This window comes from Dama dama, chromosome 24 (assembly GCF_033118175.1).
Source record: "Dama dama isolate Ldn47 chromosome 24, ASM3311817v1, whole genome shotgun sequence".
NCBI classification, from domain to species: domain Eukaryota; kingdom Metazoa; phylum Chordata; class Mammalia; order Artiodactyla; family Cervidae; genus Dama; species Dama dama.
The window spans coordinates 63795367-63819586 of NC_083704.1; the positions used below are offsets into that span (position 1 = coordinate 63795367).

Here is a 24220-nt window from a genome sequence, read left to right on the forward strand (position 1 = left end):
TTATCAAGACTCAGTTTTTCCTGCTGGATTCAACACCAATGAACATGCGAAAACCTTCCCACTTGTCTACTTCCAAAGACCCAGCCCAGGGACTTTCCTGGTGCTCCAGTGCCTGAGACTCAGCGCTCCCAATGCAGGAGGCCCGGGTTCCACCCCTGGTCAGGGAACTAAACCCACGTCACGCCACAGCTCTAGATCCTGCAGAGTCATCAACCTCAGAGATCACAAGCACCGCCACTAAGACCCAGCGGGGCCAAATATACAACAAATGCGTATTTTAAAAAGCACTCTTTGCTAAAACAACAGTAAAGCCCCAATGTGCCTTTCAGCCAAATCCATCTGAAAGAAGCGTCTGGTAAAGCCAGAAGACCCAGATCCGGGGGTGGGAAAAGGCAGGAGGGCCCACCCTGTCATGAACCCCACAGCTCACAGCCAGCCCCACCCCCAGGTGGTGCAGACAAGCGGTCTCATGGGATGTCTGGGGCAGAGCCCGGCTGTGCCTGGGGTGGGGGCATCTCCTCTCTGCTCTCATCTAAAGAGGCACCAGCAGGACTCAACAGGGCTTCTTCCCTGCTCACAGCTCCGGGTGGCACTGAGCCTGAGTGAGAACCGAGTCTGGCCCTCAGTGCTCTGCGCTTATCAAGAAGCCCCACACCACGGCGGAGCCTCCCTGGCCCCGCCCTTCCCAGCCTGGCACGCAGGAGATAAGGAGGGCGCCCGTGGACAGTGCAGGCCCGTGGGCATGAAGGGGACTGATAAGAGCCTGGATGCCAGTGAGTGGACAGGGCTTGGAGGACACGGGCTGTCCTCAAGGCGGGAGGTGAGTAAAGGTGCATCTGGAGGGGGGTCTACCAGCCTGTCCCCTCCCCAGGAGCGCGTGGTGACCCTCCCATGCCTCTGGGAACGTGTGGTGTTCCCCTGCCCGCCAGGCTCTGCAGGACTCCTTGAGCAGACATGGTGCTTCTCCACTGCTCAGGCAGGGAACGCCACCCACCCTCCCAGACCCCCGAGGCCCCTCCGCTCCGCGCCCTCTCCTGCTCACTCCCCTCCGTGGCTCGGGTCCGCACCTGCTGCCTCACGTGGCTCACAGGGCGGCTGCGGGCGGCTCCACGGCCCCTGGGGGCTGGATCGGGCCGCGCCCTGCCATGCCTCCACCGCCCCGCGCTCTTACCTCCTCCAGACTCCTGCGGATGTCGCCCAGCATGGACAGCACATCTTGCGTGGGCACCACCCCTGCGCAGAGGGCACCGTCAGCACAGCCGTGGCCACGGGTGCTGGGCCCCTGACCCTCAGGCCCCCACCTGCGCCCCCCCGCGGGTCCCCGCAGCCCCTCACCCCCACGCAGCACACAGGCCTGTGGTCCTCCCGACTGGGTCCGCCTGCCCCTCTCTCCACGACCCACTTGGCGGACCCCGCCGAGCCCTGAGCCCCGCCCGCTCACCCTGCTCGCCCACGAGCGCCATCAGCAGGTGCTGCTCCTTCTCGCTGGGCTTGCTCAGGGAGATGTGCCAGGCGCCGTGGCGGCCACGGCCGTGGCGGGGCAGCACGCCCTCCACCAGGGCCAGAAGCTGCAGCCCCCGGTGCCGCCGGAACGCCTCCTGAGGGCAGAGAAAAGTCTCACTCACTGGGGGCGGCACCCCCCCAGCCCTGCTTCTAGGCTGGGCCCCTCACACCTGGGAAAGGCAGTGGAGGCTGCCCAGAGGGGCTGCTTGGGGAGCCCCAGGGACCACAGGGGACGGCGGGGGCACAAGACCCAAGTCCACCTAGTCCTGCCCTGGCCTCTCGCCCCGAGGAGGGCACACACAGGACCTGCCCAGGGCTCCTCGCAGGTGAGCCAGGGAACAGATGCACCCAAACAGGGCCTGAGGGGCCACGTGCGGCACGTGATGGAGAGCTGGGACAAGCCAGAGAAGAGGGGCAGGCGGCCGCCCCAGCCATGCCCTCGCCGGTCACTGCAGAGACAGGGCCCAGAGTCGGGGAGTGAGGGGGGACGGCTGTGTCCTCGCGGGCTGCAGCGGGAGAGGGAGGACTCACAGAGGGGCCACAGTGCTAGGGCCCTGGCCTGGGGGCGAGGGCGAGGAGACTTCCTTCCCACCTGACATTCCTGTCCTGCTTAGGTTTCCTTCTCCTTGTGCACAGAGAATTACATAACTTAAAAACAAGTGGCTGGCACCAAACAGAAACTCAGCATGTGCAGGAGACCTCGCTCCTGGCTCCCAGCCCGTCACTGTCCCCATGGAGCCCCCTGGAGAGACCCTCCCCAGGCCCGGCGGTGCTCCCCAGCAGCCTCTCCCCTCTGGGATGCGGGCAGTCACCGCCCCGGCTCCTGCCTCTCTCGAGTGCCCGGCCTTGGAGCTGCCACCCGTGAGGGCCCCAACCTTTCTGCTGGAGCCCAAGCTAAGTGGCGAGGCTGTCACGCCTGCAAGATGATGCGCTTCCTGCTGCCACGGCACATCCAAGTGCGGCTCCCACCAGCCCCAGACTCGCGGCCTCCCAGGAGCTGGTTCAGCTCCACGCCTGTGCGAGGCTAGTGCCTGGAGATGCCTGAGTGAGCCAGAGGGAAGCCCCAGGCCCCGGAACGGCTGCGACCATCGGTGTGTGCATGCGCATATGCTTGTGTGCATGTGTGCACGGGGCCCCCTCGTGTGTGAGGGTCGCACACCACCTGAGCACACCTCACATGTTCGAGGTCTACATGTCTGGCTGGCTCAAGCCCTAGACCCACAGTGTCACCTGCGAGGAGGCCTCATGACTTGGTCTAATTTCATACCATGTATTCTGTAGATGGGAACTGAGGGCAAAGCTCTGGCTTTGGAATCACGTGTGGGTTCAAATCTCGGTTCTGTCACTTGTCAGCTCTGTGACGTTTAGCTAAATACTGTTCCTCTGTGAGCCTCGGTTTCCCATCTGAGAATGTGGGCACTGGTCCTAAAACGCAGGCTTTTTGTGAGGGTTAAAAGTACTTTTTCAACCACAGGTGCGGGGACAACTGGATGTCCCAACAGAAAAGAAAACCACATCTGGACTCATAGGTCATACTCACACCAAAGTCCATTTCAGGTGCATTTTACATGGAAAGCTTTCAGAAGTAAGTGTGGCCTTGGAGTGGGCAAAGATTTCTAAACTGGACCCAAAACTACTAACCACGAAGGAAAAAAATTGGTTAAGTGGGACTATTTTATGGTGAAGTTAAAAAAAAAAAAGGACTTCCACTTCTCAGAGGGTTCTATTAAGAGGATCAAAAGGCAGCCCACAGAGTAGGAGATGTTCACACCATATACAGAGAATGAGTGTTTCATATCTGTGACATATAAATGATTGACAGACATCAATAAAGGAAGTCAGCTAGCCCGGACGCTAAGTGAGCAAAAGATCTGATGAGTTACTTCACAGAAAAGAGGCTCAAACATGTATGACTAGTCGTTCAATCGCATTGATCATCAGACAAATGCAAAGTAAACCACAAAGTGAGGCCAGCACCCCACATGCCCCGCAAAATGGTTAAACTGGAAACAACGCTAACAGCCACAGCCCCAGAGCGCCAGGCGCTGCCGTGGAGGAACAAACTGCTGGGCCACCGTCGGGAGTTGCTGGACAGCACCCGGCCAAGGTGGCCCACGGCGCCCCCATCAGAATGTGCCCAGCGCCCACCACCAATGGTGCAGACCTCAGAGCCTCCAGAGCAGCAGACCCACAGCGGCCTGGAAGGGAAGCTCCTCAAAGGCCCACCACCAGCCAGAGGGATAGAGAGAGAAGGAGCGTGAATGCACGGCAGTGCACGCAAGGACACAGCAGGCTCCCGAAAGCAGCAGCCGAAGCACAAGAAGCCAGAGCAGAACACCACGCTTGAGGAATCTACCTCTGTCAAGTTCAGAAGCATGAAGGATGAATTCATGGTGTTACAAGTCCACACGTAGGCTCCCTGAGGAACAGTCGTGAAGGCGGTGTAGCCCTCAGGCTGTGCCTCTCTCTCCTGACCCGACGGCCGCCCTCCCCGGCTGTCCCTACAGCCTGAGGCGTGAGGACGCCCCCCAGCACAGACGCGGGCGTGCTCTATCTTCCCTGCCAAGCCCTCCCTGGGCAGGGGACCCTCCACAAGGGCCACAGCAGCGCCCCAGCTGCTGCCCGGGCCCTGTGCTTACCAACTCCTGCGGTGACTGGGGCGACGGGAAATAGCGCGGCTGCCGCATGAAACTATACAGCAGCTCCTCCAAAAGTTACAAATACCATCACCAGGTGATCTGCAACCCACTTCTGCGTGTACACCAACCCAGTCCAAAGCGGGTCTGGAAGAGGCATTTGTACACCACGCCCACAGCGGCATTCTCCACAGCAGCAAAAACATGTCTATCAACAAATTGACAGATAAGCAAATGTGGTGCTTCCACACACTGGAGTACTGCTCAGCCTTAAAAAGGAAGGCAGTTCTGACACCTGTTACAACCAGTATAAACCTCGAGGACGCGATGCTCAGTGAAACAAGCAAGCCACAGCAGAAACAAATCCTGTGTGACCCACTAACATGAAGGGCCCTGAGCAGCCAGGTTCACAGAAACCAGAAACAGAAGGGGGGCTGGTGGGGGGAGACAGAGCTGTTAATAGGGACGGTTTCAGTTTTGCAAGACGGAAAAGTCCTGCAGCTCTGCTCCACAATAATGTAAACATACTTAACACAACCGTACACTCAAAAATGATCAAGATGGTAAATTTTACACTAGGTTTATTTTACCACAATAAAAAAAAATCCTACCATAATAATGACTAATTAGGTAGATATCAAACATATCAATAACCTCAGATATGCAGATGACACCACTCTTATGGCAGAAAGTAGAGAGGAACTGAGGAGTCTGTTGATGAAAGTGAAAGAGGAGAGTGAAAAAGCTGGCTTAAAACTCAACATTCAGAAAACTAAGATCATGGCATCCAGTCCCATCGTTTCATGGCAAATAGATGGGTAAACAGTGGAAAGAGTGACAGACTTTATTATTTGGGGGGCTCCAAAAATCACTGCAGATGGTGACTGCAGCCATGAAACTAAAAGATGCTTGCTCCTCAGAAGAAAAGTTATGACCAACCTAGACAGTGTATTAAAAAGCAGAGACATTACTTTGCCAACAAACGTCCATCTAGTCAAAGTTATGGTTTTTTCCACTAGTCATGTATGGATGAGAGAGTTGGACTATAAAGAAAGCTGAGCACAGAAGAATTGATGCTTTTGAACTGTGGTGTTGGAGAAGACTCTTGAGAGTCCCTTGGACTGCAAGGAGATCAAACCAGTCCATCCTAAAGGAAATCAGTCCTGAATATTCATTGGAAGGACTGATGTTGAAGCTGAAGCTCTAATACTTTGGCCACCTGATGCAAAGAACTGACTCCTTGGAAAAGACCCTGGTGCTGGGTAAGATTGAGGATAGGAGGAGAAGGGGATGACAGAGGATGAGATGGCTGGATGGCATCACTGACTTGATGGACACAAGTCTGAGCCGGCTCCAGGAGTTGGTGATGGGCAGGGAGGCCTGGCGTGCTACAGTCCATGGGGTCGCAGAGTCAGCATGACAGTGACTGAACTGAACCAACATTAAATGAGAATAACAAAGCAGATAAAACCAGGGAAAACAGAAAGCATTTTAATTTGTGTTGTTTGGGAAGAAAAAGAGACATTAACTTTAGACTTCATTATCCAAGTACGCACACCCCAATTCCAGGGTGTCAAGGTCCCACATTGTGGTCTCTAAGCACCACGTGTCCATAAACAGCAAGAAGGCTCCTTGGAGAATGCCAATTCTGGGTCGGAGGACGGAGACATACAAGAAGAGCCTGGAACAGCCCACTACATGGAAAGCAACGACACCAGGGGCCTCCCTGGGGGTTGAGGGGTGCAGATTCCACCTTCCTGTGCAGGGGAGAGGTTGAGCCCTGGACGGGGGAATGAAGACCCTGAATACTGCATAGCAGCTAAGCCTGTGCACCACAGCTCCGGAGACCTTGCACTCTGGAGGCCGCGCTCCACAGCTTGAATAGGCCCGCATGATACAAGGCCGCAACTGAGACCTGACGCAGTCAGATAAAGAAAGAAAAGAGAAAAGAAAGCAGGGGAACTCTTAAACATTAACAGACTGGTCAAAAGGACTCAGAAGCCAACTCAAAGAGGCTTTCACTGGCCAAACAGGGGTGCAGACAAAGCAGGCTGCCCGCCACTCAGTTCCACAAGGATCTAGTCACTGGCCCCTGGTGTCGCTGACATACCAGAACCCTCCGAGAGGAAAGCAGGACGAAGCAAGCTGCGTTCCGGATACCTGGGCCATGGAGAGGCAACATGTATACTGAGGAAGAACGTCGCTGGCCCCAGATTCCCGCTCTGTCCTGCATGCAGCAAAGCACTAAAGTTGTGGACTGGGATATCCTTGAGGCCAGCGGCAGCCTTCCCCTAAGACCCCGGCTGCAAGCAGCCCCTTCACCAAAATTCACGTCATCCTGGCTCGACGTCCACCCCTCCGAGCAGCTCCTCAGGGCCTCCGAGAGGCTGCCTCCCAGGCCCCTGTGCTCAGACACCAAATAAACTCGGCCCACAGCCCTCACATCGTGCATTTTAGCCAGTTAGCAGAGTGAGCATGCGTGAGATTAAGAACTGCCCTGGGTTAAAGCACACCCATGATGTCAAAATCTACCGTTTATAAAGATGTTGGGAAAAACTGAGTATCTCATTGGTTACTTCCAGATTAAATATGTGCATGTACTTTCACCACCCTGCCCCAAATCCACTAAAGAAGAATGAAGGCTGTTCTTTAAGGTCTGAAACCACAAAGACAAAGCCACAACAAAACAACAGAGGGGACGAAAGCCACACGCTTGGGCATCGGAAGTGGATGGATGGCAGTCGGCTTCCCAATTCAGCGAGCCCAGAGAGCAGGTCCCGAGCCAGCCTGGGCAGAGCTGAGATACAGTCACACCGATGCTTCCACTCCCCAAGCACTCGGGGTGCACAGCGCTGGTGAGCTCTGGGGGAGGACGGAGGGGACAACGGGAGAGGACGACGGGAGGGGAGGACGGGAGCTCCAGTGAACTTCAGGGGAGGGTGGGAGGGGAGGGCAGGAGCTCCAGGGGAGGACAGCAGGGGCAGATGGGAGCTCCAGTGAACTTCAGGGGAGGACGGGAGCGGAGGACGGGAGGGGAGGGTGGGAGGGAAGGGCGGGGGCTCCAGGACAGTGCTGGAACAAGACAACTCTCCGAGTCTGCTTGAGAAACACTGCATCCCTAGGCAACCCCCCTCTGCCCCCCGCCCAACACTGTAGAGTTGACAAACATCCCTTCTCCCTGCACAAGACTGAAAGTTCATCTTCATGATGGTAAAACACAGGGTCTCTGACCCTGAGGACAGCAGGCCCAACTGTGGGAGAGGCTCATGCTGCAAATGAGCACAGCGAATGACCTTCCCGTCAGGCACGCCTGTCCTGACAGACAAATAGCCCTCTCACACCTGCTCCAGAACACCAGTGACCAGCCCCATACCGTCAGGTAGGTGGAAGTTCCTCTTTGCAAGATCCTAGTCACCCAGGAAGAAGGACTTAAAGACACCGACATAAGACATTCTCAGATGAAACGGCCCAGCCATACCACCCTCCAGAGAAGCTCAGTGAAGCCCACCAGCAGGCTGCACCGGCCCCCCTGAAAACAGCTCCAAACTAACGCCAGCAGACACCTGGGAGAGGACGCGTGTGGAAAACTGACCAAAACGACACGGGAAAAGCAACCTGCAAAGACAAGACACTATCCACAAAACCACAAACGGAGGGGGCAAGCGCAAAGGGCCCCGGGGACTTAAAACCAGGGAGCCCTCTTCTCGGGCGCTGCTGGGAGCAGCTCGTCCCCTGCAGCCCCCACAGGGCCCGGCCGCCCACCCGCCGGCACTCACACAGTCTAGGTTCTCGGTCATGTTCAGGACGACATAGCTCTTCCCGGCCAGGTTGCTCCAATCTTTGCAGATCACCTGTGCAGTAACACAGAGGGAGTCTGAATGGAAACCCTGGAGATGCGAGGAGGCCAAGGCCAGTCGAGGACTGACGGCCCCGGCCCGGCCAAAGCTCACAACCTGCCGTCTCGGGGACAGGAGGCGCCGGCCCAGAGGCTCCAGGGCAGAGGGAACTGGAGTGCTCTCAAGGGCGAACTGCGCACCTGTGGGCAGACACCCAGGCTGACCGCCCAGGACCACCTCTTTTCTTCTGCGGCTGCGGTGGGCCGGGCTGGGGGTGTGTGAGAGTGACTCGTGGGGTGAGGAGGGCAGGGTGACGGCACACGTGGGGGGGCTGTGGGGCGGAGGGGGGCTAGCGGGAGCGCCCCCCAGCAGCTGTGACAAGCAGGGGGACCCTGAACTGGTGGGGGTGCGTGAAGGCTGGGGGGTGGGCGCCGAGCCTCCGCGGGTCAGTGTGGAGAGGACGCGCTGCTGGGCCGTGAGCAGTGCCCCCAGAATCTGCTGCCCGCCCGTCCCCACCCCACACAGTCACTCTACCTGCGTGGAGTCCCAGGGCCTTCTGGACGGAGCCACCCCGGCCGACCCTTCTTGGGGCTCCTGCCTGAGGTCATCTTGCCCCAGAGTCACAGAAGAAGGTGTCAGCTCTGTGCCTCCAGGGGCCAGCGGGAGAGAGGCGGAGGCTCCAGGCTCTAGGGTGTCTCTGCTGGGGTCCTCAGCCCCGCGGGGAGCTGCCGTCTGAGGGAAGGAGGCGGGGGACGGCCCCGCACCCGGCCAGCTGGCCAAGCCTGCGGCTGCAGCGTCGGCCTCCGCATCGGGCTCTCGAGGGCCCTCAGACTCGCCGCCGCGCCCTGCGGCCGGCAGCACCGTGGGCCCCGCCCTGCGGCCGGCCGCATCCTGACCCCTTAGGGTCACTGGGCTCAGGCTGACCCTGGACGGGGACAGACTGGGCTCCATGCTGCTGCCCGCCTCCCCGCCTGAGGCCGCCTGGTCCCCTGACTCCTCGGGCCGGTGCTCAGCGGGCCCCGGGGCCCAGCTGCTGCCCGTCGGCGGGAAGCCGGGGGCCTGCCTTCGGATGTCCTCCTGGGATCTGGTCACTGGCAGCAGCTGCTCCTCCTCCTCCTCTCCGGGGGCCACATGCCAAGGCGGCCCCACCAGGTCCACCCCGGGCAGCGGGGAAGGGAGACTCGGTGTCTCTTGACTCTGGCCTGTGTTGTCCGTGGGACCCGCCTTCTCAGTCAGGTCCGGAAAAACGTAATCTGTGGACAGAGAGGGAGATTTCATTCCCGAGCTTCATCGTCCGTGGATTTGGTGAGCAGATGATAAAAACAACCAGGAGAGCCTCGGGGGGATGGTGGGAAGGTCGGTGGACAGTGGGTCACGTGGGAAGGGCATGGGAAACAGGCTGGACTGGAGGGGACAGGGCTGGGGGACGAGCCCCAAGCTGGCCCTCGCGTCCTTCACGGGAGCGACGTGGTACGACCCTACCAGTGTATAAGGCCCACAGACCCGGGACGGCAGCCCTTTGCACCCCGCCCAGGCGGCCGGCTCTCTGCGTCTCTCTGGCTCCTCATCTGCGCTCCCCCCTGAAAACCCACCACAACCCTTCACCCCTTTCCTCATGGGATAGGGTGGGCATCTTCCAGGTGAGTCTGAGGACCCTCTCAGGACAGGTGATGACCACCGTCCCTGACCGGCGCTCCTGCTCTGAACTGAACGATGCCGGGGGGAGCAGACGGCAGAAGCTGAGCCCGGGTGTCCGGAGCCTTCCGGCGCTCTCAGCGCCACCGCCGGCGGGGAAGGAGCGCTTCCTCGCCGCCAGCCCCCAAGAACGGAGGCCTCCTGGAGACCAGGACATCTGTCTTCCCAACAAGATGTGAAAAGCACAGGCCAGTTTGTTTGGAAACTCATTCAAAATGTCAGAGTCTACATCTAGGTAGCAAGAGATATTGGCGGCCCCACTTTGTTTCAGAATAATAAATATCACCCACATTGAAACTCCAACTAAAAATCTTAATTTATCTACTTAAAGAAAGAAATTTTATGGAAGCTAAAAGTAATAATAAACATCAAAGTTCGTAGAACCGGGGCTGGGAAAGGTCTACGGGGGTGACTGGGCTGCTCAGTCTCCTCCTCCCCCCAGATTTCTGACAAAAGAGAGAACTGTTTTACACCATCAAAATAAAAGTCTAAAAACAGATAAATTTCTGGTAGCATGGAAAGCAGATGAGCTCAGATAATCAGATAACCTCTCAACCAAAATAAAGAGGAAAAGTCAGCAGTGGAAGAGGGAAGTTCTTACCATTAGAATCAGGAGAGAGAAGTACTGTGGGCTTAGTGAGGACACTGAACACAAAACTCAGGGAACAGAAGATAATATTTCAAATTATCGTTAGCATCTCAGAAAGATATAATAAACACACTGTGTCCCTAAAGTAAGAACAGGGTAACAAGAAAATCAAGTAGTCTTTTAAAAAGAAAAGGTACTGGATTTATTTGCAGGGTAGCAATGGAGAAACAGACATAGAGAACAGACCTATGGACATGAGGAGAGGGGAGGAGAGGGTGAGATGTATGGAAAGAGTAACGTGGAAACTCACATCACCATGTGTAAACTAGAGAGCCAACGGGAATCTGCTGTGAGGCTCAGGGAACTCACACAGGGGCTCTGTGTCAGCCTGAGGGGTGGGGTGGGAGGGAGATGGGGGGAGGCTCAGAAGGGAGGGGACGTATGTAGACCTACGGCTGATTCAGGTTGAGGTTTGACAGAAAAGAACAAAATTGTGTAAAACAATTATCCTTCAATTAAAATATAAATTAATTAAAAGAAAAGTTCTTGGAAACTAAAAATCATTTCAATGTATGTGAAATTTTGATAGAACAGCTTGAAGAAAAGTCAAAGAAAAGTCATCAGAGCAAAAGCAAAAGGAAAAATAAGCTAAGGGATAAAGGCAATCAGTGTAGGTAGTATCTAGTTTATGCGATCTTCAACAAGACAGAAACATCCCAAGTCCAGGCCTCACAGAAGGAACCCTCAGGCTGGAAGGGACATGAACAGGGAACAGTGGCAGGCTCACACCTAGCCTCACTCTCAGGACATGTCAGCTCTCAGAGAACAAACGGGCTACCTACAAAGAAACAAGGAACAGACTATCATCAAACTATCATCAAGCTTCTAATCAACAGCACTAGACTGCAAGAAGGAAAAGTGTGCTCAAAATTCTGAGGGAAGCTTATTTTGAACTGGGAATTTTATACCCAACCAAACTATCATTTAAATGTGATTACAAAATAAAGACGTTTTCATACACACAAAGTCTTAAAGGTTTTACTATCCACAGATTTGGAGAGAATTACATAAGGAAAAAAGTTCTCCAAGAAATCCAAAAAGAAGACACAGGAAATCAAGAAACTATGAGGAATGTCATGAAATAAATCTCAGGACAGAAGCTGTACAGCAGGTGTAGAGAGCAAGCATTCAAATGAGAACAAAGATCCAGAGGGCTCCAAGAATTACTATTTTCATAAGAAAAATTTTTATTTTTTAGAAGCTGAATGATCACTGAAAGTCCACTATAAGATTTAAATGAGTAAGCAAAACCATCCACCCACCCCACTTTGTTAACTATACTCTCTGGAGCAGCAGAGACTCAGCAATTTAAGATCTACCCCTGCACACTCGGTAGGGACGCTGACCTGCCCCCGGTGAGGCGGCTGGTGGGACAGAGCGCAGCAAGGACACCCGCAGCGGCCGTAAGACGGAGCCGTCCAGCACCCGCTTTACAAACACTGAGGGACAGTCAGGACTCACAGGCCATAGGAGGAAAGCTGGATCCGGAAGGACGTGACTGAGACAGCAAAGCAGCTGTCCTCCGAGAGAAGGGCGAATCCAGTCCACAAAGGAGCTCTTTGAAGGAGGGATCATTAACATCCTCAGAGACAAAAAGACAGCTGCCTCTGTAAAACCAGGCTGCATGTGTGCTAAGTCGCCTCAGTCGTGTCCAACTCTGCGACCCTATGGAATATAGCTCGCCAGGCTCCTCTGTCCATGGGAATTCTCCAGGCAAGAATACTGGAGTGGGTTGCCATGCATTCCTACAGGGGATCTTTCCGACCCAGGGATCAAATTCAGGTCTCTTACATCTCCTGCACTGGCAAGAAGTTCTTTACCACTAGCACCATCTGGGAAGCCCCAAATCAAGGAAAGAGAAGAATAGAACTGTCTTACTTCAATCTAAGTATGAACTTTATAACTGACCTGTTTAAAACAAAAATGCAACACAAAAACATGATTGAAATGGACTGGTTGACTACTTGGCAGGAATCTGTACAACAAAATGTCAGATGGGTGCCTGGGCATAAAACTGCTTCCGATTGTGAGATCTCATTTCTACCCAGAGAAGGCAATGGCAACCCACTCCAGTATTCTTGCCTGGGAAATCCAATGGATGGAGGAGCCTGGTAGGCTACAGTCCATGGGGTCGAGAAGAGTCAGACATGACTGAGTGACTTCACTTTCACTTTTCACTTTCATGCATTGGAGAAAGAAATGGCAACCCACTCCAGTGTTCTTGCCTGGAGAATCCCAGGGACGGCGGAGCCTGGTGGGCTGCCGTCTATGGGGTCACACAGAGTCGGACACGACTGACGTGACTTAGCAGCAGCAGCAGCAGCAGCATTTCTACCCTGAGAGCAAAGCACAAGAATTAGATGAAGGAGGGGATCAAAGACAGCAGCAAAGAGTCAGGGGCTTGTCACAGTGGTTCAGGAGAGAAGGAGCTGATGCTAGTGCATACGATGAGAGAGGGCCGGACGCAAGAGGCGGCCCAGAGCAGGGCAGTTGGCCCACAGGAGGGTCGGCACTGCAAGGGGAGGGGCTGACTGGGGAGGGAGCCACGCCATTAACAGAAGCAGTGACATCAGAGGCAAAGGGCGCTGGAAACAGCAGCTCAGACAAGGCCTGACAGGGGCAGGTCAGCGAGGCGTGGCCCTGCAGAGTCCACTGGGCAGAGCGTCCCCAAGGGGAGGCCTGAGCAGACACACCCTCTACTGCCCAACGCTGACATGTTTGTCCAAGTGACGGTGGGGCCCTCGGCTGCCCTGGGCTTCAGTTTTTCCTGTGACAAGAGAGGATGCCGAGACCTAGGATTTTTAAGGTTCTTTCTAGCCTGGAGAGTAAGCTTTGGAGAGAGTTTTGAAGAATGTGTCTTGAACCAGCAGCATTAAAAACAACAACTCTACTACCCAAAACAAGAAAGATACAGGATTCGCTAGGTTTCAAGCTGCCATGGCAAGCAGGGTGGTCTTCTTCACTCTGCGTCCCCAACACCCAACACGAAGCCCGCACAGTGGACAGCAACGCAGCCTGCCTGCTAAGCTCCTAGGGCCCACCACCGCCTCCCACACCTAGGAAGCCCCACGAGGGATCAGACCCCCAAGCACGATGCAGTCTCCTCTGCAAGCCGCGTCAGCTCCTCCCCTTTCCCTAAAGGTCTCCCTTTCAGACCGTCAACCCTGACTCATCATTTTGGGACTTCTTTCTCAGTGAGTTGACTGTTTCTGAAGACTTCATCTACTTCCTCAACACAAAAGGCCCCCAAACTGACATCTCCCACCAAGCCTCCAGCCCCTCCTCTCCGATGACTTGACGAATCACTGACACTCACTTGTCCTTGACATCAGCAGAATTCTCTTTTCCTCTTCCTTTACCACCTCTTGGCATCCGAAATTATTCACTGCCCTTTCACTGTGTGATTCCATCTCCACCGAGTATGACCTGTATGGCCGTGGACTCGGTACTTAACCTCCACACGTCTCCTTTCCCTCACCTGCCAACCAAGGACAGGACGCAGCACACAGGTCTGTGGTCTGGGCTCAACCGGCGGCCCTGGGCACCGCTGACGGCACAGACACTCCGCAGTCGTGGCTCTTTCATGACCAGCGTCAAAGGAACGATCACACCGCTCACATCACCACAGGGAAACGGGGTATCATGGACGTGTGCTCCCCAGGACGAGGAGAATGTAAGCACCTGAGTGACGGGTCAGAATGCAGGACAGAGGGCTGGGAAGCACAGGACCGGGTGTACTGACGACTGCGTGTGACCTGAACCGGGGAAGTGCCTCTCACACCAGAAAGGAGGATTGATGGGAGGCCCACCGGGACACAGACTCCAGACCAGAGATAAGACAGGGGTGACACATGAGCAGCTGTGGGGACTGGCCCTGGTGGAGTAAAAACGGGGGATCCAGGGAAGAGGGCAGTGACACTGGATCAGAATGTGAGTGCAGACTAGCAAAGAAACCAAGCTTTACCTAAGAGTAATTGGGTCTGATTAACGGAGGAAGATAAGACGAGTATGACATTCCCACCAAAGATACTCACCCTGAATCTGCTTAAGGGGAAACACAAGACAAACCAAACCTGGGAAGGGGTCTACAAAATAACTGGCCTGTCTCCTTAAAAAAAAAAAAAAAAAATCAAAATCAAAATCATGAGAGACAGGCCTGAGTGTTCCAGAATAAAAGAAACGAAACACAGAGGAGGACTAAATGCAGTCCGTGATCCTAAACTAGACAGTGAACCGGAAGGGTTCATTATTTTCCTTGTGCTACTAAGGATGTTGCTGGGAAAACTGGAAAAGTTTGAGTACACTTTGTAGTTAAATAGTATTGTATCAGGCTTCCCTGATGACTCAGCAGGTCAAGAATCTGCCTGCAATACAGGAGTTGCAGGTTCAATTCCTGGGTTGGAAAGATCCCTTCGAAGGGGGCATGGCAACCCACTCCAGTATTCTTGCCTGGAGAATCTCGTGGACAGAGGAGCCTGGTGGGCTACAGCCCACAGAGGTGCAAAGAGCTGGACACCACTGCTTGCACGGCACAGGTTGTATCAACGTCTATTTGCTGATTCTGATTAACATACTGTGGTGTGACCAGAGAATGTCTTTGTTAGAAACACACACCAAAGTATTTAAGGGTCAAATGGGAATTTTGTCTGCAACATACTGTCAAGGGCTTATAGAAGAACTCTGTCACTATGTCTATAAAACACACACATAACAAAACAAACACAGAAATATATTAACAATGAAGGATCTAACTGAAGAGTATGTGGAATTTTTCTTGTTGTCTGTAAATACAAGGCTAGCCACCAGAGGAAAAAAGGCAGGGGGCAGGGCAGGCCGTCTAGACTGTGAGTTTCAGAACTCCAAGAGGAAAGAGAGCAAAAGGGACATGAGACAGGTGAATGGTTCTCAGGGGAGGAAAGGGAGCATGTTTTCCACTCAGGAGTCCCCCAGAGGGACTCGGATCAGCACACTGAGAGGCACAGGGAGGCCAGAGCAGGCGTCCTGCAGGGAGACGGGTAAAACGGCAACAGAGAAAGAGCAGAGGGAAGGAATGGGGGAGAGAGAAGACGGGGAGGAGGATTAGCAGGAGGAGGGGGAGAGGAGGACAGAGGAAAGGAGGAGGAGGGATCAGTAGGAGAAAAAGGGGAGCGGACAGGACGCAGGGAGCAGACTAGCAGGAGGAGAGGAAGGAGAGAACAGTGAGAGGGGAAGAGGACTGGAAAGACGAAGGTGGACGAGAGAGCCAATAAAACAGCAAGAGGGAGAGAATGGGACTCAGCCTCAGGCACGTCTCACGGATGGACAGACTCCCAGAGCACCAGTCTCCTGAGCACACTGACTCCTGGACACCACCATCTCCTGAGCACCGCTGACCAGTGGGCTGTAACATCTGCTGGACCATCACAGTCTCCCGGACACCACTGTCTCCTGGACACCACCGTTCCTTGAGCACTCCTGTTTCCCACACAGCACCATCTCTTACAAGCAGTCTCCAGGACTCCACAGCATCATAGTCTCCTGGAGCACCAACATCTCTTGGAGCACAACAGTCACCTAGACACCACTTTCTCATGGAGCACCACTGTCTCCAAGACAGCACTGTCTCCTGGGTCGGGTGTCCCTTGGAGCAGCAGTGTTTCCTGAGCACCATCAACTCCTAAGTTACCATGACCTCTAGGACATCCCTGTCTCCTGTCTACACCATCTCTTGGAGCAACTTCTCTCCTGGACATGACTGTCACTTGAAGCACCACTGGCTCCTAGACCCCACCCTCTCCTGCCCGCCACTGTCTACCAGGGCAACACTATCTCCTGAGCGTCACAGTCACTTTGAGCACCCACCTCCTCAACACCCCGGTCTCCTGAACACCACTGTCTCCTGGAGACCCACTGTCTCCTAGAAACCAAGGTTCCTGAGCACCACTGTCTGCTGGGCAGCAGTCTAGCGAGCACCACCGTCTCCTGGAGCACCAGTGTCTCGTGGAGCACACCGTCTCCTGGGCACCACTGTACTGAGCACCATCACCTCCTGAACCAACCTTCTCCTAAGCACCACTGTCTCCCAGAGCAACAAAACCATCTAAGCACTGCAGTCTACTGGAGAATCACACTCTCCTTGACAACACCATCTCCCGAGTGCCACTGTCTCCTGGATTCCACCATCTCCGGAGCACCAATGTCTCCTGAAACAACAATGTCTCCTGAGCACAAGAGTCTCCGAGAGCTCCCTCACCTGGAGTACCACAGTCTTCTAAACACCACTGTCTCCTGTGCACCAACCTGGACACTACTGACCATGGAACAAATCCTCTCCCAGACACCACCATCTCCTGGAGCACAACTCTTATCTAGACGCCACATTCTCTTGATCACCGATGTCTCCTGAGCACCATCATCTTCTAGAGTACTACGGTCTCCTGGACAATACCATCTCCTAGAGCAACCTGTCTCCTGGACACCTCCCTCACCTGTAGCACAACTGTCTCCTGGACATCAATGTCTCCTGAGCACCAGTATCTTCCAGACAGCATTGTCTACTAAGTACTGCTGTCTCCTGGACCATAGTCTCCCCTGAATACCATTGTCTCCTGAAGTAACAATATCTTCTGAGCACCAGTCTGCTTGAGCACCATCTCTTCCAAACCACCATCCCTGAATACCACTGTCTCCTAGGCAGCACTGTCTAGTAAGCACCATGGTTTCCTGGACACCACCACTGCCTGGAGCATCACAGTCTCCTAGATACCACTTTTTCCTGGAGCAGCACTGTCTCAGGCAGCACACTGTCTCCTGTGCACTGCTGTCTGCAGGACGCCACTGTCTCCTGAGTATTACTGTAATCTGGGCACCATGTTTACTGAGCACCACTGTCTCCTGGAGCCCACCATCTCCTGACTGCACTCTCTCATGCAGCAACGTTTCCGGAGAACCACAGTCTCCTTACCACCACCATCTCCTTGAACACCAAGTCTTCTAGACACCACATTCATCGAGAGCAACACTGTCTCCTGAGCACCACCGTCACCAGGAGTACTATAGTCTCCTGGACACCACCGTCTTCAAGAGCACCATGTCTACTGACACCACTGTCTCCTGCATAGCACTGGCCCCTGGATACAGTGGTCTCCTGGATACCACCATCTCCTGGAGTATCATACTCTCCTGGACATCACCGATTCCTGGAGCACCACCATCTCGTGGAAGACCACAGTCTGCTAGACACCACTGTCCCCTGGGCCCACTCTCCCCTAGAACACCACAGTCTCCAGAGCATTACCGTCACCTGGGCACCATGTCTATGGAGCACCACTGTGGCCCGGTCTCCACCATCTCCTGAGTTCACTGTCTCCCAGCGTGGCAGTGTTTCCTGAGTATCATTGTCTCCTGGGGCACCAGAGTTTCCCAGACACCACTTTTCCCTTGAGCCTCACTGTCTCCTGCACACCACTGTCTCTGGAGCATCGCTGTCACCTGGGAATCATGTTTACTGAGCACCACTGTCTTCTGGACCCCAATGTCTCTTGAGCTGTCTCTTGGAGCAACAGTGTTACTTGAAGATCATATTCTCCTGGAGCACCACCATCTTGCGGAACAACACAGTTTTCTAGACACCACTTTTGTCTAGAGCAACACTGTCTCCTGGACACCACTGTCTCCTGTGAAGCACTATCTCCTTGACACCATCATTTCCTCAGCACAACTGTCTTCTGAGCACCACTGTCTCCAGGGCAGCACTGTCGACTGAATACCACTTTCTCCTGAATCTCACCCTCTCCTAAGTACCACTGTCAACTAGAGCAACAATCTCTCCTGAGTACCATCTCTCTGGCATCACCATCTACTGAACACCACTGTCTCCTGGACACCACCACGTGAAGTATCACAATCTCCAGACGCCATCGTCTCCTCAACACCAAAGTCTCCTGGACACTACCATTTCCTGGAGAACCACTGTCCTCCACACACCACCATCCCTTGACCATCACTGCATACTGAACACCACTGTCTTCTGGACACCACAGAGGTACCATAGTCTCCTGACATCCCTTTCTCCTGAAACATTATTATCTCCTGGACACTACTGTCTCCAGAGCATCGCGTCACCTGGGTACCATGCCTACTCAGCCCTATGTCTCCTGGACCCCACTCTCTATTGGGTCCAGTGTCTCCCATAGCAGCAATGTTTCCTGAGCACAATCATCTCCTGGAGCACCATAGGCTCCTAGACACCACTTTCTCCTGGGCACCACTGTCTCCAAAACACCACTGTCTCTTGAAGGAGCAGTCTCCAGGACTGCACTGTCTCCTGGGCACCACTGTCTTTTGGACCCCAATGTCTCTTGAGTTCAAGTTTACTGAACACCATTGTCTCCTAGACCCCACAGTCTCCTGAGTCAACTGTCTCTGGAACAATGTTTTCTGAGCACCATAGTCTCCTGAACACAACTGCCTCCTGGAACACCATAGTCTTCTACACAACACTTTCTTCTAGAACAACAGTGTCTCCTGAACACTACTATCTCAGAATACCACCGTCTCCTGGAGTATCACAGTCTTCTGGACACCCCCATTTCCAGGAGCAACATTAATAGGAGACTATTGACACGATGGTCTCCTGAACACCACTGTCTCCTTGACACCATCGTTTATGAACACCACCACCTCCTGGAGTATGGGAGTCCCCTGGATGCCACCGTCTCCTCAGCACCATCGTCTCCTGGACACCACTGTCATCTAGACACACCATCTCTTGGTCACTGCTGTCTCCTGAAAACACCATCTTCCCAGTACCGCAGTCTCCTGGACATAACTGTCTCCTAGAGCAACTCGCTTCCTGGATATGACTGATCCTGGATAACTACGGGATGCCACACCCTACTGTCTCCTCTGCACCATTTGTCTCCTGAAGACCCTGTCTCCCAGAGAAGGACAGTCTCCTGGTCTCCAGAGCACCGCTGCCTCCTGGAAACCATGTCTCCTGAGCACCCCATCTGCTGGGCCCCACTGTCTTCTTTGTCCTTTCTCTCCTGGAGCTACAAGGTTTCTTGAGCTTAACAGACTCCTGGAGTACCACCCTCTTGTGGAACACCATAGTCTTCTAGACACCACTTTCTTCTAGAGCAACACTGTCTCCTGGACACTACTGTCTCCCATGTAGCTTTCTCTCCTTGACACTACCATCTCCTGGAATACCACACTTGCCTGGACATTGCCATCTCCAGGAGCACCACTATCTGTTGAGACCACCATCTCCTGAACAACACGGTCTCCCAGACCCCATGGTCTCCTGATCACCACTGTCTCCCGGACACCACTGTTTCCTAGACACCATGTCTCCTGGGCACCACTGTCTCTAGGACACTATCCTCTCCTGGAGGATCAGTCTCCTGAACCCCACCATCTCCTGGAGCACCACTGTCTCCTGGGAACCGTGTTTACAGAGCACCATTGTGTCCTGGACCCCACCATCTTTTGAGTCCATTGTCTCCTGGAGCACCACCATCTCGTGGAACACCAGAGACTTCTCAACACCATTTTCTTCTAGAGAAACAGTCTCCTGGACATCACTGTCTCCTATGCACCATTCCCTACTGGATACTACTGTCTCCTGGAGCGATCTCTCTCCTGGGCATAACTGTCTGCTGGAGCACCACTTTCTGTTGGACACCACTGTTTCCTGGGCACCACTGTCAACAGAACACTATGGTCTCTTGGATGACCATACACTTCTGGGCCCTACCGTCTCCTGGAACACCACCGTATGCTGGACACCACTGTCTCCTGTGCACCACTGACCCCCAGACACCACTGTCTCCTGGAGCACCATAGACTCCTTGACTCCACTGTCTCCTCAGCAGCACTGTGTCCTAAACACCACTGTCCCCTGAGTAGCACCCTCTCCTGAGCACTACCATTTCCTGGAGTACCATATTCTGCTAACATCACCATCTCTTGGAGTACCAGAGTCTCCTGGACAATACCATCCCCTGAGCAGCACTGCCTCCTGGATGAGCGCAGTCTCCTGGACACCACCGCTTCCTGGAGCCCCGGCCACCTTCCCACCACTGTGTTTTCGGCATTATTATCTCCTGGAACAACATCCAGTCCTGAGCACCGTCATCTCCTGGACAACCATTTTACCTGGACTCCCTGTCGCCTGGAGCACTACTGTCTCCCAGAACACTATTTTTCCCGGACACTACCATCTCCTGGACCCCATTTCCCCTGGAGCACCACCTTTCCTGGAACACCATTCTTCCAAGACACCACAATTTCCCAGAGCACCACTGTCTCCGACAGCATCACCATCTCCCGGTGCCCCACCTCCTGCAGCACCGCCATTCCTGGAACAACCCTGTCTGCTGGACACCTCTGTCTCCCATACATGACAGCCTCCCAGAGTGGATCGTGTCCTGGACACCATCGCAGGACCGCACAACGCCCTAGGCCATGAAGACCTGACCTGAGACCTGTGCACTGACAGCCCCGTGACCAGGGAGCGCGGGGCCCCACCCTGCTTATGACTCCAGTCTTTGTCTTCCCGTTCCATCTACCTCAGGGGTCTGGAGTCAGGTCCCACAAACCCCAAAAGCCTGTCAAGGACAACATACTCCTCACCGGGACACAGATTTGAACAAGCAGAGATGCCCAGAAGACACTTTCAAGACAGCGTGTAAGGACATCAAAGCTTGTCCCTGTGCCCTGGAGAGGCATCACAGCTCGGGTACCGGAGAGTCAGGAAGGGTCCCTCACAGCCCATGCCACCTAGGGGAGGCTCTGGATTGGTCTCAGGGTGGAAGTTCAAGGAACGGCTAAGCTGCCTGGAGCTCAGCCAGCCAGGTCTCCTCACTGTCCTTGAGACAGAGGCCCACTTGGGAACTCATTCGGTCCCGCTCCCCATCAGCGTCCCTGCCTGACGCACTGGCTGACGTGCTGAGGAGTGGCAGCGCGCCCAGGTGGCAGTTGTTGGGAATGACATCTCCCCTGAGCCATGGGGAACGTCAGGCCTGCATAGCCCTCCTGGAAGAGATGCAGAAACGAAGCTCAGAGGAGGGAGGACACTTTCTCTGTGTCGTGAGGCCAGACCCGTCGCAGCTGTAAGGCTGCCAATCTCAGGCTCCTGTGTAGGCAAAGCCAGTCTCTGAAAACATGTTCCCAGCCAGCCAGGCAGGGCCAGAAGGGGCTTCAGACACCACAGGAGCCAGCTCCTGACCCCTTTGAATCTGGGCTCCTTCGCCAGCCTGACATACAGTAGCTGACATATAATAGCCAAGGTCAAGTTTCAGAGTTCTGAGGCAGATGTTAAATTCTGGCGACCAGTCCCAGGGTTCGGCACAGCCACCTCTCTGTGATATGAGGCTATGACGAACGACACAAGGGATGCACAACCCCAGGACCACAGAGGCGCTAACCCTCCCCCTAAAGTCACCTGCAGGTTCTGCGCCCCCCTGAGCTCAAAGCACAGCCAGGCTGTGGGTGGTGTGCTCAGGTGTGGTGTGACGGGACCCCAAGGAGTCCTGGGCCCTGCCAGCCGAAGGACCTGGGAGGTTCCCTTGGCCAAAGCATGACGGCTGTGATGCTGTAAGTTATCTTAATGGTGACTCAATAAAGCTTATTTCTTATTTATCTTATTTCAATACAAAACTGCACAGACTATACCTGGCAGAATTATGTACACATAAGGATAAATTTACTCAGCAGAGAGTTTCTAGAATATGTCTACAACGATGGGTTGCAATCCTCTTCAAGATCACATCTCGGCCTCCTTAAGGAGGCATTTCTGTGTCATTGGTTTTTTTTTTCCTCCCCAATTTCCTTAAACTCAACTGGGATGGTTCACTTACAACCTAAGCCCATTTCTGTTTTATCCTCTAAGAGAGGAGAACCCGGGGAGTATCTATCCCTTATTCTCAGTCCTTCCCATTGTCACTTACATCCTCTTGTGAAGGCTCTGGGTTCACCAGTTTTAAGACCACTCACAAAAGACAGCAGAGTGCAGGACATGTGCCCAGCTCTTCTCGTGAGAGCACCGAAACCACAACTAGCTGCTGAATAACCATCCACAGGAAGACAAAGGAACCCACCAAACAAGACATGCCACATGCAAAGACAAAGGCGAAGTGGCAAGGAGAGGGTGGGAGCGGGGGCATCCCAGCAAAACTAAGCCCCACATCCACCGGGCGGGCAACCCACCAACTGGACAACAAGTCTACACAGAAGTCCTTCCACTGGAGGGAACAGCCTCACATTGGGCTTCCCAACCTGGGGTCCAGTAACGGGAGTAGGAATCCTCAGAGAATCTGACTTTGAAGGCCAGCGGGATCTGATTGCAGGACCTTCATCAGACTAGCGGAAACAGAGATTCCACCTTGGAGGGCACACACAAGGGCCTGGCACACCAGTGACAGGGACAGATTGGGAGAGTTACACACGTAGTTGTAGCAATCCCAGTTGCTCTTTGGTCACTTGCGACCCCATGGACTGTAGCCCGCCAGGCTCCTCTGTCCATGGGATTTCCCAGGCAAGGATACTGAAGTGGGTTGCCATTTCCTTCTCCAGGGGATCTTTCCAACCCCAGGGATTGAACCTGAGTCTCCTGCATTGGCAGGCAGACTCTTTAGCACTGAGCCATTGAGGAAGCCTAGTAGAAGGACTATAGAAAGTCCTAGTAGGGGTCTGGGCTGCTGCTGCTGCTGCTGCTAAGTCACTTCAGTCGTGTCCGACTCTGTGCGACCCCGTCCCTGGGATTCTCCAGGCAAGAACACTGGAGTGGGTTGCCATTTCCTTCTCCAATGCATAAAAGTGAAAAGTGAAAGTGAAGTTGCTCAGTCATGTCTGACTCTTCACGACCCCATGGACTGCAGCCTACCAGGCTCCTCCGTCCATGGGATTTTCCAGGCAAGAGTACTGGAGTGGGGTGCCATTGCCTTCTCCGAGTAGGGGTCTATAGATAAGAGGAAAACCTAGGAAACTTTAGGAGGTGACTGTAAGTTAATGCTTGCTTAACAATAAAGCAATAAACAAAAGCAGGAACTACGCCCAGGCCATTAGGAGGACGAAATGTCACTGCTCTTCTGCGTGAAGAAGGTGCTCTTTTCCCCTCCCCTTCTCCACTATCAAATGGTAGCCCCCTTAATCCTTGGGCAGAGCTTCCCCGCCTGCCCACATTTGTTACAACTATCCTAAGTGAATAAATCTGTTTCTTGCCTATCAGTTTGCCTCTCACTGATTTCCTTCTGTGCTGAGATACAAAGAATCTGAGCCTCAGTAAGCAGGGTTTTGACCAGGTCTGAGTCCCAGAACATGGGTTCAAGTTCCAATCTGAGGTGAATGGTTTCAGTTGGCAACCACAAAGGGACAGTAGTAAGGTAAGAAAAAGATAAAGAACATTACAGCATACTAACACATATATATGGAATTTAGAAAGATGGTAACGACAACCCTATATGCAAAACAGAAAAAGAGACACAGAAGTACAGAACAGACTTTTGAACTCTGTGGGAGAAGGTGAGGGTGGGATGTTTCGAAAGAACAGCATGTATATTATCTATGGTGAAACAGATCACCAGCCCAGGTGGGATGCATGAGACAAGTGCTTGGGCCTGGTGCACTGGGAAGACCCAGAGGGATCGGGTGGAGAGGGAGGTGGGAGGGGGGATCGGGATGGGGAATACGTGTAAATCTATGGCTGATTCATATCAATGTATGACAAAACCCAATGAAAAAATAAATAAATAAATAATGGGGGGGGGGGAGAGAAAAGGTGTAAAATTAGGTCTCGGTCCTGAAGAGGTCCATGGGATGCCTCGAGCCAGTTATACTGGGGAAGACACTCAGCTGATGTCTGCTTCTTTTTGACCAGAGGATCAACACATGCTTATGCCCATCCTGCAGCAGGAATA

At 53.8% G+C, this 24220-nt stretch overlaps 2 protein-coding genes across 2 annotated transcripts in view; one reads left to right on the forward strand and one right to left on the reverse strand.

The window, feature by feature from the left end:
- Positions 1-452, forward strand: part of MGLL (monoglyceride lipase) — a 240957-nt gene extending 240505 nt beyond the window's left edge. The window contains exon 8 of the mRNA XM_061129033.1: positions 9-452. Within this exon, the coding sequence (XP_060985016.1) occupies positions 9-116 (108 nt within the window). The 3' untranslated portion in view covers positions 117-452. The remainder of the gene's footprint in view (positions 1-8) is intronic.
- The window catches only part of PODXL2 (podocalyxin like 2), a 62355-nt gene that overhangs the window by 1558 nt on the left and 36577 nt on the right, over positions 1-24220 (reverse strand). Inside the window, exons 3-6 of the mRNA XM_061129030.1 lie at positions 8510-9228; positions 7916-7990; positions 1442-1598; positions 1172-1233 (exon numbers count right to left, since the gene is read on the reverse strand). Coding sequence (XP_060985013.1) covers positions 1172-1233; positions 1442-1598; positions 7916-7990; positions 8510-9228 — 1013 coding nt within the window. The remainder of the gene's footprint in view (positions 1-1171; positions 1234-1441; positions 1599-7915; positions 7991-8509; positions 9229-24220) is intronic.